Raw genomic sequence first — 14,661 nt, 5'->3', positions numbered from 1 at the left:
GGGTCTGTTTTGTGTAAGACAGTGTGAATACCAAAAAAAAAAAAAAAAAATCAGACACGGGCCAATCCAGCATCTGAGGAACAAGTCAGCATCTGAGGCCTCCTGGCTGCCCCAGTGCCAGAGCCCACATTCTGTAGCAAGATAGTCCCTCGGAAGAAAGCATAGACCAGATGGGAAGTATTGAAAAACAGACAATCGGCCTGGGTGCAGTGGCTCACGCCTGTAATCCCAGCACTTTGGGTGGCCAAGGTGGGAGGATCACTTGAGGCCAGGAGTTTGAGTACAACCTGGACAGCATAGTGAGACCTCATCTCTACAAAAATATTTTAAAATGAGCCAGGTAGGGTGGCATGCGCCTGTACCCCTAGCTACTTGGGAGGCTGAGGCAGGAGGATTGCTTGAGGCTGGGAGGCTGAGGCTGCAGTAAGCGATGTTGGCACCACTGCATTCCAGCTTGACCAACAGAGTGAGACCCTATCTCAAAAAACCAAAAGCCAAAACAAAAGCAGATGATTTTCTAATTTCATACCCACTGAGAACCAGATGAAACCTGTATATTCAAATGAAAATGTGCACAGGAATACCAGCAACAGACTTGAGAGAGCTTTACCACTCCTGAAACTCCATTTCAGATGTTCAGACTGTAGATGTGTAGTCAAAGGAGATGAAATGGTACCGTAAGATATGAAAAGAAAACTTTGAAAGAGAGAAAATCATCGTCTCAGGTTGTGATGCAAAGGGGTCTGCACTCACAATTCTAACAATTAGGAACCAAAGTGTCCTGATGCAAAGACAAAAGCAGATCACCATTGCGATTCATACATTAAAGAAGTTCCAAGGCAGCCTCAACAATCCAGCATTCATCCCGAGATCACCCACACATTTAAGGAGTATAGTCAACTCTCATGGGACCAGCAAATCAAACTCTGGGACGTTGTTCCGCATGTTGGGGATCATCCAGCTGAAGAAGGATGTGATTTGCAAGAAATTCGTCCTGTAGACTTTGGTGAAATGGAGACGGAATCTGCAGAAAGTACCTCTGAATCCAGGCTCTTGGGTTAACTTGCTGTCACTCATCAGAGTTACACATGGGGACTTCAAGTTGCAAATTGCAGATGAGTTTGATTTGGAAGATGTTTAACGGAATCCTTGAAAGACTTTCCAGGCTAGGCGCTGTGGCTCACACCTGTAATCCCAACACTTTGGGAGGCTGAGGTGGGTGGATTGCTTGAGCCCACGAGGTCAAGACCAGCTTGGGCAACAGTGGCAAAACCCATCTCTACCAAAACCACAAAAAAGCTGAGTATCCCAGCTACTCAGGACGCTGAGCTGGGAGGATCCCCTGAGCCCTGCAAGTCGAGGCTGCAGTGAGCCGTGATGATGCCACCGCACTTCAGCCTGGGTGACAGAGTGAGACCATGTCTCAAACAAAACAAAACAAAAAAATCCCCAAAACCCGAGTTTCCTGGTGTGAGCTCATGGGTGCCACCTGGAGGCTACTGAGAGCAATTGCTTTCACCTAGGAAGGTGTGATGCCCCAAGCCTTGGTAACAGGTTTCTGTTCCATGTGTTATGATGCTTTGCTATTCTTGCCTTACTTTCTTAAGAAACATAAATTTCATATATATGTAGTGTGTTTGCATGTTTTAAGTTTTAAATATAACTAAATCCAAGGAAGACTGAACTTTTAATCTTACAACAAATTTAATTGCTTAATCCTTGTCATCCTCCAAGTGAACTTGACAAGTATACTTTAACTGGTTTTTCACAAGTATTTTTAACACTAAATGGCCACTTGTCAGACTGCTTAGTTCTGAGTTTAACCATGTATTTGTAGAACCAATCTAGAGTCAATTTCTCTTTATTAGTGTCTGACAAAGTAGTTTCACAAATGTATACTGTTAACATCTTCATCTTAATTCTTGGCCTTTTGTCAACATGTCAAGGTAGTTTTTTTCACTTCTACAGAGCATAAATAGTCAAAGATGGTAAATGAAAGATGGTAAATGAAGCTATTAAAATTAATGGATTTTGGCCAGGCACAGTGGCTCATGCCTGTAATCCCAGCACTTTGGGAGGCTGAGACAGGTGGATCCCTTCAGCCCAGGGGTTGGAGACCAGCCTGGGCAACATGGTGAAACCCCATCTCTACTAAAAATATAAAAAATAAGCCAGGCATGGTGGCATGTGTGCCTCTAGTCTCCACTATTCAGGAGACTGAGGCAGGAGAATCCCCTGAGCCAAGAAGTTGAGTCTGCAGCGAGCCGTAATCATGCCAGTGTACCAGCCTGGGTGACGGGAGTGAGACTTCGTCTCAAAAAATAAGAAGAATGGATTTTCTATGAGTTATTCAGGCTTTGTTGAGTCAGGATCTCTCTCTGTCACCAAGGCTAGAGTGCAACGGCACAGTCATGGCCCACTGCAGTCTCGAACTCTTGGGCTCAAGCGATCCTCCCGCCTCGGCCTTCCAAAGCCCTAGGATGTTCCTCAGTGTTGATTTGATATCTGTAAATAGTCCTAGGTAGACTCTGTAATACCGCCAGAGTTAAGTCAGCGGAAGGGATTTAGAAAGAAATTTTGTTTCCACAACAAGGTTATTTACCATGTGAAATTTTTGTAAATAGTAATGTGTACAGATACTCTGTTCAAATGTTTCATTGTAAACTTCTTAAGTCAGTTACGTGTATATAATGAAATTATAAAACTAAAAAGAGGCAGGGTGCAGTGGCTCACATCTGTAATCCTGGCACTCTGGGAGGCTGAGACAGGTGGTTTGCCTGAGCTCAGGAGTTTGAGACCAGCCTGTACATCATGGTGAAACCCCATTCCTACTAAAATACAAAAAATTAGCCAGGTGTGGTGGCACGTGCCTATAGTCCCGGCTACTTGGGAGGCTGAGACATGAGAATTGCTTCAACTTCGGAGGCGGAAGTTGCAGTGAGCGGAGATTGTGCCACTGCACTCCAGCAAGGCTCCGTCTGGAAAAAAAAAAAAAATCTAAAAAGGAAAGAAATTTTATAATAATAAAACAGACTTGGGATTACTCTGAGTAGGAACTTGTATGCGAGTACAGCGGAAACAGACATGGGATTACTCTGAGTAGAACCTATATGCGAGTACGGCGGAAACAGACACGGAATTGCTCTGAGTAGAACGTGTATGCGAGTACAGCGGAAACAGACACGGGATTGCTCTGAGTAGAACCTGTATGCGAGTACAGCAGAATGGGGGTAGTGTTGCTTAGTTAGGTACAAGCTGTGGTCAGGAAATGAGAAAGAGAGAGGGAGAGAGAGAAATTGTGTGGGGAGGGATCCTGGAAACCCTTTTGAGAGATGACCAAAAGAGGCCTTTGAAGAACAGAAGCCTAGTATTCTTTTTTTTTGAGATGGAGTTTTGCTCTTGTTGCCCAGGCTGAAGTGCAATAGTGCGGTCTCAGCCCACTGCAACCTCCACCCACTGGGTTCAAGCGAATCTCGTGTCTCAGCCTCCCGAGTAGCTGGGATTACAGGCAGGCACCACCACGCCCGGCTAATTTTGTATTTGTAGTAGAGACGGGGTTTCTCTGTGTTGGTCAGGCTGGTCTCGAACTCCCGACCTCAGGTGATCCGCCCGTCTCAGCCTCCCAAAGCGCTGGGACTACAGGCTTGAGCCACCGCACCCGGCCCAGCCTAGTATTCTTAAACAGTGAAAGGATACTGAGGTGAGGAGGCATGACCAGTGATAACAGGTACCAAAAATTGAGCACAGCCTTTTGAATTCGTCTGTAACTCCATGATCTCAATGATGAGTTTCCACTTACAGATGCCCCAAGAGGTTCCTTCAGACACATCTAGTTATTGCTCTCTTTTGTCTGCAGTCATTTTCTGCTGCCTCTGGAGGAAGCACTGGCCAGAACTCTTTGCCCTGAGTGTTGTCCTGTGTTACTGTTTCTTCTCTTATTTCTTTTCAAGGCGATCTCTTTGCTGCCACTTTCCTCATTAAGAATGGGGCCTTGGTCAATGCTGCTACACTGGGTGCCCAGGAGACACCATTGCACCTCGTGGCCTTGTACAGTTCAAAGAAACACTCAGCAGATGTGATGTCTGAGATGGCGCAGATTGCAGAGGCCCTTCTGCAGGCTGGTGCCAACCCCAACATGCAGGACAGCAAGGGGAGGTAAGCTGGGGAGCAGACCCCGTGCCCTTAGCACTCTTCTCAGAAGATTATCTTACGGTAGCAGGTCACTGGCATACGGGGAGTTCATGTTCTGTAGTTTGGCATTATTCAGTCTGATTTTTATTAAAGTCACAGACATTGATGTATAGTAGTAGTGTCACTACTAAAACCAGAGGCATTTGGGGAAAACATTTCCGTCCTAGGTAACTGAAGTCATCGAGGGTTTTTTTTTGTTGTTTGTTTGTTTGTTTGTTTGTTTTTTGAGACGGAGTCTCGCTCTGTCGCCCAGGCTGGAGTGCAGTGGCGCGATCTCGGCTCACTGCAAGCTCCGCCTCCCGGGTTCACGCCATTCTCCTGCCTCAGCCTCCCGAGTAGCTGGGACTACAGGCGCCCACAACTGCGCCCGGCTAATTTTTTGTATTTTTAGTAGAGACGGGGTTTCACCGTGGTCTCGATCTGCTGACCTTGTGATCTGCCCGCCTCGGCCTCCCAAAGTGCTGGGATTACAGGCGTGAGCCACCGCACCCGGCCTGTTTGTTTGTTTTTAATTGTGTCAGCGTCTCACTCTGTCGCCCAGGCTGGAGCGCAGTGGTGTGATCTTGGCTCACTCTAGCCTCCACCTTCTGGGCACAGGTGATCCTCCCACCTCAGCCTCCTGAGTAGGTGGGACTACAGGCATGCGCCACCCCACCTGGCTGATTGTTGTATTTTGGTAGAGACACGGTTTTGCCATGTTGTCCAGGCTGGCCTCAAACTCCTGGGCTCAAACGATCTTCCCACCTCAGTCTCCCAGAGTGCTGGGATTACAGGCGTGTGCCAGTCTTCGAGCTTTTAAGCAATTTGTATCTTCATGTTTGAAGGAACTAGAGTGGTCGTCTAGTCCAGGGCCTCCAAGGGAACCTTCTAGCGTTTCTTAGAGTTCAAACTATCCAAGCAACCAGACAATCTGTTTTATTTCTGTGAGGTCTAATTGTTAGAAAATTCTAATTGTTAAACCCAATTTTACTTTCTTGTAAACACTCCCACTTTATCTGCACAGCTTGCTACCTTTGTCTGTAGCACAGCCCGTTGCATATTTAACAATAATTACTGTGTTCATTTTGCCCATTTCCAGAAATACTTAGTTGGGGATTCCTTGTGGTTTAGGATCTGGGAAAAGGCTGCTTGTCTCGGGACAGTGGTGTGAGGCTGTGAAGGACGGTTAAGTCACCTGAATCGCTGACCACAGTTGGGACCCGCGTGTCCTTAGAACAACTCAGTATTTTATACCTTTGAAAACCCTCTCAAAAAAGGAAAGATTTTTTGTAAAGTTTGGTCGTCAGATAGGAAAATGGACTTGTGTGATAGGGAAGGTACACAAATAAGATGTAGCTTCATGAAATCTCAATATCATGTGATAATTACCTTATTTCCTAAAATAATTGCATCCATGTCCCTGCTGTTGATGCTTTTATTTTTTTCCTCCAACGGCAGAAAACTTGCAGTGTGTGTGTGTGTGTGTGTGTGTGTGTGTGTGTGTGTGTGTGTGTGTGTGTGGTAGGTACAGCCTTGGGCCCTGACTCACAATGTGTGTGTGTGTATGTGTGTGTGTGGGGGGTAGGTACAGCCTTGGGCCCTGACTCACAATGTGTGTGTGTATGTGTGTGTGGGGGGGGTAGGTACAGCCTTGGGCCCTGACTCACAATGTGTGTGTGTATGTGTGTGTGGGGGGGGTAGGTACAGCCTTGGGCCCTGACTCACAATGTGTGTGTGTATGTGTGTGTGTGGGGGGTGGGTAGGTGCGGCCTTGGGCCCTGACTTGCTGTGTGTGTGTTGGCGGGGGTGGGTAGGTGCGGCCTTAGGCCCTGACTCACTGTGTGTGTGTGTGTGTGTTTGTGTGTGTGTGTGTGTGTGTGTGTGTGTGTGTGTGTGTGTGGTAGGTGCAGCCTTGGGCCCTGACTCACATTGTGTGTGTTGTGTATATGTGTGTGTGTGTGTGGTAGTTCCACAGTGCTAGTCTCCTGCAGGGCTCCCGAATGCTAAATGAAAGCAGTGAAAAGAGGTTAAATGCAGCTTTCATCAGTTCTCTCCTGTTGCTGCACTGAGTGTGTTTGAGAAGAACAGAAAATTATGGGGGAAGTTTCTTTTCCGAATTAATGGAGAATAGATGAGGGAAAATCTGCACACCTGTGGCAGAAACTGCTGTTTTTGAGAAAATCATGTCTATGCCTTCAGGAGGGGGTCGGGATTGAGTTGGGGAGTATTTGAGATCGCTTCCTTGAGCTGATTCTTGTCCATTTTGGCCACTGAATAATGGTCACATATAAGCAGATCCGTTTTCAGGTTTTGATCCTGGGTCATGGTTTTAGAAGCCTTGTAGAAATGTGGAATTTCTTGTGGGTGGGGACTCTGCCTGGGATTCGGGGTGCCTCTTGCCATGAATCGTCCTGGACAGGCCTGTCCTGAATTGACCCTTCTTCTTTTTGGTCCTGCAGGACTCCTTTGCACGTGTCCATCATGGCCAGGAATGAACATGTGTTCAGTCAGCTGCTGCAGTGCAAACAGTACGTAGGGAGACATGCACAAGTGAGAAGACGGGTTGGAGGGGGGTTGTGAGTGAAAAATCATTCTTCTTAAACACCTTTAGTGTCGCATTTATTAAGAAGTTAAAGTGAGCTAAAAAATGTGTCGTTGAAAAAGGATAAAGAGAAAGAACGAGGTCGTTGTCAGTCTAGAGTGTCTCAGAAAGATTGTAGGTGCTGTTGACATTGTTTCTGCTTTTCAGACTAGATTTAGAACTCAAAGACCACGAGGGCAGCACGGCTCTGTGGCTCGCAGTGCAGCATATCACGGTGTCTTCTGACCAGTCTGTGAACCCCTTCGAAGATGTCCCCGTGGTAAATGGGACTTCATTTGATGAGAACAGCTTTGCAGCCAGACTCATCCAGCGCGGCAGCCACACGGACGCACCTGACACGGCGACAGGTAAAGGACATGCCACCCGAAGGGGCGATGCTGGGGCCTGCAGGTGCCGGGAAATGGCGTGTAACTGCTTTCACCCCAGATTTAGAAATTGAACGGCATACTATGAGGATAATGATTTTGTACTTAATTTTAAATACAGTAAAAGCCTGGGTTGTAATTTTTAAAAATCCTGTGCTTCAAACATCAAGTCCCTGAAGCTGAAACTTCCATTTGTTTAATGCGGTGACTCCCACACTCTTTGGACTCAGCATTCCTTTGACCGTCTTAAAAATGGTACCAGAGAGCTTTTGTTTAGGTGGGTTATAACTTCAGTATTTACCATCTTAGACTACACTTTGAGAACCACTGTTTTAATGTATTTCCTTGATCTGACTAAATAAAATACAGCGATATTTTAGGGAGAGGGATTCCGTGTAATTCAGTATTGAGTACTAGCAAAAAATGTAGAAAACATGGGTAGGTGTCACTCACAGGAAGAGTTGACCAAAAAAAAAAAAAAAGATGGATATTAAAACAGCCCTTTCCCTAAAGAAGTTAATAATTGAAGGTCGGCCAGGCGCGGTGGCTCATGCCTGTAATCCCAGCACTTTGGTAGGCCGAGGCTGGCGGATCACCTGAGGTCAGGAGTTCGAGATCAGCCTGGCCAACATGGTGAAACCCCGTCTCTACTAAAAATGCAAAAATTAGCTGGGTGTAGTGGCGGGCGCCTGTAATCCCAGTTACTCAGGAGGCTGAGGTAGGAGAATTGCTTGAACCTGGGAGGTAGAGGTTGCAGTGAGCCACGTGTCACTGCACTCCAGCCTGGGCAACAGAGCGAGACTCTGTCTCAAAAATCAATCAATCAATCAATAAAAAATTAAAAAATATTTAAAGGTCAAATGAAATCACCACTCTAGGTGATACAAAAGCTCAAGGCAGTGGTACTACAGGACAGATAATATAGGAAGAACTATAAGTGTTTTATACAGAACAGATAATATAGGAAGAACTGTAAGTGTTTTATACAGAACAGATAATATTGGAAGAACTATAAGTGTTTTATACAGGACAGATAATATAGGAAGAACTGTAAGTGTTTTATACAGGACAGATAATATAGGAAGAACTGTAAGTGTTTTATACAGAACAGATAATATAGGAAGAACTATAAGTGTTTTATACAGAACAGATAATACAGGAAGAACTATAAGTGTTTTATACAGAACAGATAATATAGGAAGAACTATAAGTGTTTTATACAGAACAGATAATACAGGAAGAACTATAAGTGTTTTATACAGAACAGATAATATAGGAAGAACTATAAGTGTTTTATACAGAACAGATAATATAGGAAGAACTATAACTGTTTTATACAGGACAGATAATATAGGAAGAACTATAAGTGTTTTATACAGGACAGATAATAGGAAAAACTATAAGTGTTTTATACAGGACAGATAATAGGAAGAACTATAAGTGTTTTATACAGAACAGATAATATAGGAAGAACTATAAGTGTTTTATACAGAACAGATAATATAGGAAGAACTATAAGTGTTTTATACAGAACAGATAATACAGGAAGAACTATAAGTGTTTTATACAGAACAGATAATATAGGAAGAACTATAAGTGTTTTATACAGAACAGATAATATAGGAAGAACTATAAGTGTTTTATACAGAACAGATAATATAGGAAGAACTGTAAGTGTTTTATACAGAACAGATAATACAGGAAGAACTATAAGTGTTTTATACAGAACAGATAATATAGGAAGAACTATAAGTGTTTTATACAGGACAGATAATACAGGAAGAACTATAAGTGTTTTATACAGAACAGATAATATAGGAAGAACTATAAGTGTTTTATACAGGACAGATAATAGGAAGAACTATAAGTGTTTTATACAGGACAGATAATAGGAAGAACTATAAGTGTTTTATACAGAACAGATAATATAGGAAGAACTATAAGTGTTTTATACAGAACAGATAATATAGGAAGAACTATAAGTGTTTTATACAGAACAGATAATATAGGAAGAACTGTAAGTGTTTTATACAGGACAGATAATATAGGAAGAACTATAAGTGTTTTATACAGAACAGATAATATAGGAAGAACTGTAAGTGTTTTATACAGAACAGATAATATAGGAAGAACTATAAGTGTTTTATACAGAACAGATAATATAGGAAGAACTGTAAGTGTTTTATACAGAACAGATAATACAGGAAGAACTATAAGTGTTTTATACAGAACAGATAATACAGGAAGAACTATAAGTGTTTTATACAGAACAGATAATACAGGAAGAACTATAAGTGTTTTATACAGAACAGATAATATAGGAAGAACTATAAGTGTTTTATACAGGACAGATAATAGGAAGAACTATAAGTGTTTTATACAGGACAGATAATATAGGAAGAACTATAAGTGTTTTATACAGAACAGATAATATAGGAAGAACTATAAGTGTTTTATACAGAGCAGATAATATAGGAAGAACTATAAGTGTTTTATACAGAACAGATAATATAGGAAGAACTATAAGTGTTTTATACAGAACAGATAATATAGGAAGAACTATAAGTGTTTTATACATAACAGATAATATAGGAAGAACTATAAGTGTTTTATACAGAACAGATAATATAGGAAGAACTGTAAGTGTTTTATACAGAACAGATAATACAGGAAGAACTATAAGTGTTTTATACAGAGCAGATAATATAGGAAGAACTATAAGTGTTTTATACAGAACAGATAATATAGGAAGAACTATAAGTGTTTTATACAGAACAGATAATATAGGAAGAACTATAAGTGTTTTATACAGAACAGATAATATAGGAAGAACTATAAGTGTTTTATACAGAACAGATAATATAGGAAGAACTGTAAGTGTTTTATACAGAACAGATAATATAGGAAGAACTATAAGTGTTTTATACAGAACAGATAATATAGGAAGAACTATAAGTGTTTTATACAGAACAGATAATACAGGAAGAACTATAAGTGTTTTATACAGAACAGATAATACAGGAAGAACTATAAGTGTTTTATACAGAACAGATAATATAGGAAGAACTATAAGTGTTTTATACAGGACAGATAATAGGAAGAACTATAAGTGTTTTATACAGGACAGATAATAGGAAGAACTATAAGTGTTTTAGACTGAAGACTTCTGGAAACCAAATTATTACTAATTCCTTTTAATTTGCAAATATATTGGTGATTGCTATAATTTTACTGATTACTAATTTAATCCTATCAGAATTTGGCATATAAGAGGTTGGTCCTTTGATATTTAAGAATCGAATGGTGGCTCATTCCTGTACCCTGAGCTACCCAGGAGGCTGATGTGGGAGGATTGCTTGAGGCCAGGAGTTGGAGGCTGCAGTGAGCTATGATCACTCCACTGTACTGCAGCCTGGGTGACAGAGCAAGATCCCATCTCTTAAAAAACAAACAAGGCCGGGCGCGGTGGCTCAAGCCTGTAATCCCAGCACTTTGGGAGGCCGAGACGGGCGGATCACAAGGTCAGGAGATCGAGACCATCCTGGCTAACACGGCGAAACCCCGTCTCTACTAAAAACACAAAAAATTAGCCGGGCGAGGTGGCGGCGCCTGTGGTCCCAGCTACTCGGGAGGCTGAGGCAGGAGAATGGCGTGAACCCGGGAGGCGGAGCTTGCAGTGAGCCGAGATCGCGCCACTGCACTCCAGCCTGGGTGACAGAGCGAGACTCCGTCTCAAAAAAAAAAAAAAACAAAAAACAGGCTTGAATGTTAGACTCTTACAGAACTAGTTTTTTGGTTTTTTTTTTTTTTTGAGATGGAGTCTCGCTGGGTCACCCTGGCTGGAGTGCAGTGGTGTGATCTCGGTTCACTGCAAGCTCTGCCTCCTGGGTTCACGCCATTCTCCTGCCGCAGCCTCCCCAGCAGTTGGGACTACAGGCACATGTCGCCACACCCGGCTAATTTTTGTAGTTTTAGTAGAGATGGGGTTTCACTGTGTTAACCAGGTTGGTCTCGATCTCCTGACCTTGTGATCCTCCCGCCTCGGCCTCCCGAAGTGCTGGGATTACAGGCGTGAGCCACCGCGCCCAGCCAGAACTAGTTTTTATAAAAGTCTGACGTGTGCTTGAAAGTAACATGCACTGTGGCCGGGCACGGTGGCTGAAGCCTGTAATCCCAGCACTTTGGGAGTCCGAGACGGGCGGATCACGAGGTCAGGAGATCGAGACCATCCTGGCTAACACGGTGAAACCCCGTCTCTACTTAAAAAATATACAAAAAACTAGCCGGGCGAAGTGGCAGGCACCTGTAGTCCCAGCTACTTGGGAGGCTGAGGCAGGAGAATGGCGTGAACCTGGGAGGCGGAGCTTGCAGTGAGCTGAGATCAGGCCACTGCACTCCAGCCTGGGCGACAGAGCGAAACTCCGTCTCAAAAAAAAAAAAAAAAAAGGAAAAGAAAATAGACCGGGCGCGGTGGCTCAAGCCTGTAATCCCAGCACTTTGGGAGGCCGAGACGGGCGGATCACGAGGTCAGGAGATTGAGACCATCCTGGCTAACACGGTGAAACCCCGTCTCTACTAAAAAAATACAAAAAAAAACTAGCTGAGCGAGGTGGCGGGCGCCTGTAGTCCCAGCTACTCGGGAGGCTGAGGCAGGAGAATGGCGTGAACCCGGGAAGTGGAGCTTGCAGTGAGCTGAGATTCGGCCACAGCACTCCAGCGTGGGTGGCAGAGCAAGACTCCGTCTCAAAAAAAAAAAAAAAAAAGAAAAGAATATGCATTCTTTAATTGTAGGATGCAGCATTCTCTTTGTGCATTAAATCAAGCTTGTTCATTATGCTGTTCAAATCTTACATATTCTTATTAACTTTTGGACTGCTTGATCTGTCAGTTTCTGGGAGGTATATTAAAATTTTTCATTGGTTATGGTTTTGTCCATTTTTCTTGCTGGTTCTGTCACTTTTACATTATATACTTTGTTTTAATTGTTAAATCTAGACAGGCTCAGGATTGTTTTTTCTATTAATATGTTTCATTTTTCATTTTACGTGTAATCTTAGTCTACTAAGATATTTTAATTTTTTTTAATTTATAAAGTTTTTAAAATTAAAAAAATTTTTTTTTGAATTTTAAGGCTAGTCAGGTGAAGCAGTGGGAGCAAAGAAGGAACAAAGAAATCTGTAACTGGTTTTGATGAGTTGTAAACGTCACTGCACCCGGACCAGCCAATTCGTCCACTCGCTTTTAACGGTTCAGTGATGTTTGCGGGATCACGGGTTATCTTTGTTCTGTTGGGAGGCATAGAGTTAAGTCTTGGGTACAGGGGAATGACTGCAGGCGTGAACATGGGGTCCACATTCGGAGTCTCCAGATTAGAGAAGCCATCAACTAGGAGTCGGATAAGGAAAAACGTGGTATGAAAGCTAAGTAGTACTTTGTCCCATTTCTGTTTGTTTGTTTGTTTTGAGACAGAGTCTCACTCTGTCGCCCAGGCTGGAGCGTGGTGGGACTGTCTCAGCTCACTGAAACCTCTGCCTCCCGGGTTCAAGTGATTCTCCTGCCTCAGCCTCCCGAGTAGCTGAGATTACAGGCATGCGCCACCAGGCCTGGCACATTTTTACGTTTTTAGTAGAGACAGGGTTTCACCATGTTGGCCAAGCTGGTCTCGAACTCCTGACCTCAAATGATCCACCCACCTCAGACTCCCAAAGTTCTGGGATTACAGGCAGTGAGCTACTGTGCCTGGCTGTCACAGTTCTTTATCTTGTTTTTAGTCCTGGTGTTTAGTTTATTTAGAATTTCAAATAGTATCGCTGTTGACATGAGAGAGTTTGTTCATTTTTGGAAATGGATTTTAAAAGGCTGAGAAACACTGTTTTAGGGCTAAAACCATTTAGAGAGAAAAAGAAGAAAAAAAACCTCATTTTTTTCTTTCCAAGGTTTTTATTTAGAAAAGAGTGACACTGCTAAGGAAAATATTTCTAAGCCAAGAACAAACATATTTAAAGCATTAGGAATAAAACTGAAGTATTTATATTTAAGGGGCATTTTCTAATAGAACTTAAAATGTTTTCAAAATGGTCATCCAGCCAAGTGGTTTTCAGCCTGGCACAATCCTGCCTTTACTGCCTGAGAACATTTGTCAACATCTGTAGACATTTTTTTTTTTTTCTTTGAGACAGAGTCTTGTTCTGTTGTCCAGGGTGGAGAGCAGTGGTGCAATCTCAGCTCACTGCAACCTCTGCCTCCTGGGTTCAAGCGATTCCCATGTCTCAGCCTCCCAAGTAGCTGGGATTACAGGTGTGCACCACCACGCCTGGCTAGTTTTGTATTTTTAGTAGAGACAGGTTTTCACCATGTTAGCCGGGCTGATCTCAAACCGCTGGCACCAAGTGATCCACCTGCCTTGGCCTCCGAAAGTGCTGGGATGACAGTTGTGAGGCACTACATGTGGCCAACATCTGTAGACATTTCTAATTGTCTTAAGTTCAGAGGATGCTGCTGAACATTGTACCCGCAACAAAGAATTTATCCTGTCCAAAATGTCAGTAGCACCACCGTTGAGAAACCTTGCTCTAACCCAACCTCAGCAAGGAGACAGAAGTTCTGCAGTCCTGGGCAGTGGCCAGTGGGAATCCCATGGAGGAACTGGGTGTTCCAGCCCGGGCGTTCCCCAGCCTCTGTGTCCACACACACAGTACCTATGTGGGTGTTCCAGCCTTGGGCGTTCTCTAGGGTTTGTGTCCACACACACAGTACCTCTGTGGGTGCCCCATCCCGGGGCGTTCCCCAGCCTCTGTGTCCACACACACAGTACCTCTGTGGGTGCCCCATCCCGGGGCGTTCCCCAGCCTCTGTGTCCACACACACAGTACCTCTGTGGGTGCCCCATCCCGGGGCGTTCCCCAGCCTCTGTGTCCACACACACAGTACCTATGTGGGTGCCCCATCCCGGGGCGTTCCCCAGCCTCTGTGTCCACACACACAGTACCTATGTGGGTGCCCCATCCCGGGGCGTTCCCCAGCCTCTGTGTCCACACACACAGTACCTATGTGGGTGCCCCATCCCGGGGCGTTCCCCAGCCTCTGTGTCCACACACACAGTACCTCTGTGGATGCTCCAGCCCGGGGCGTTCTCTAGGGTCTGTGTCCACATACACGGTACCTATGTGGGTGCTTCAGCCCGGGGCGTTCCCTAGGGTCTGTGTCCACATGCAGAAAGCACCTTTGTGGACTTAAATGATACTTACTGTCTGGTGCGGACCTACTGTCTGGTGAGGGCTTGCCAGTCCCAGGGTGGCGGAAAGAGCAGGTGTTGTGCAGTGTGCAGCGTGACCGCATTTCGATGCAAACAGAAGAATCAGCATGCCCGTTTTCTTCTAGGAAACTGTTTACTGCAGCGGGCAGCTGGAGCAGGAAACGAGGCAGCAGCTCTTTTCCTGGCAACCAACGGTGCCCATGTCAACCACAGAAACAAGTGGGTAAGTGTGACCGGGCAGCTGGAGAAAATGGTGTTGATCTATGGAA

At 44.1% G+C, this 14,661-nt stretch overlaps 1 protein-coding gene and 1 long non-coding RNA gene across 19 annotated transcripts in view; both read left to right on the top strand.

The window, feature by feature from the left end:
- ANKFY1 (ankyrin repeat and FYVE domain containing 1) overlaps positions 1-14,661 on the top strand; it is a 103,932-nt gene that overhangs the window by 62,590 nt on the left and 26,681 nt on the right. For all 18 annotated transcript variants that reach the window (XR_013405927.1, XR_013405925.1, XR_013405926.1 and 15 more), the window contains 4 exons: positions 3,951-4,155; positions 6,630-6,698; positions 6,920-7,119; positions 14,518-14,615. Coding sequence is in view for 15 of the 18 variants with exons in the window: in XM_077969874.1 (XP_077826000.1) it covers positions 3,951-4,155; positions 6,630-6,698; positions 6,920-7,119; positions 14,518-14,615 (572 nt within the window). In the remaining 3 variants the exon portion in view is untranslated. The remainder of the gene's footprint in view (positions 1-3,950; positions 4,156-6,629; positions 6,699-6,919; positions 7,120-14,517; positions 14,616-14,661) is intronic.
- On the top strand, positions 671-3,004 carry LOC144335284 (uncharacterized). The gene is made up of 2 exons (XR_013406014.1): positions 671-1,215; positions 2,447-3,004. It is a non-coding gene; the product is annotated as an uncharacterized LOC144335284 (long non-coding RNA).

This window comes from Macaca mulatta, chromosome 16 (genome assembly GCF_049350105.2).
Source record: "Macaca mulatta isolate MMU2019108-1 chromosome 16, T2T-MMU8v2.0, whole genome shotgun sequence".
NCBI lineage: Eukaryota > Metazoa > Chordata > Mammalia > Primates > Cercopithecidae > Macaca > Macaca mulatta.
Note: the sequence above shows the minus strand (reverse complement) of the source record. Positions and strands in the feature narration are given on the sequence as shown.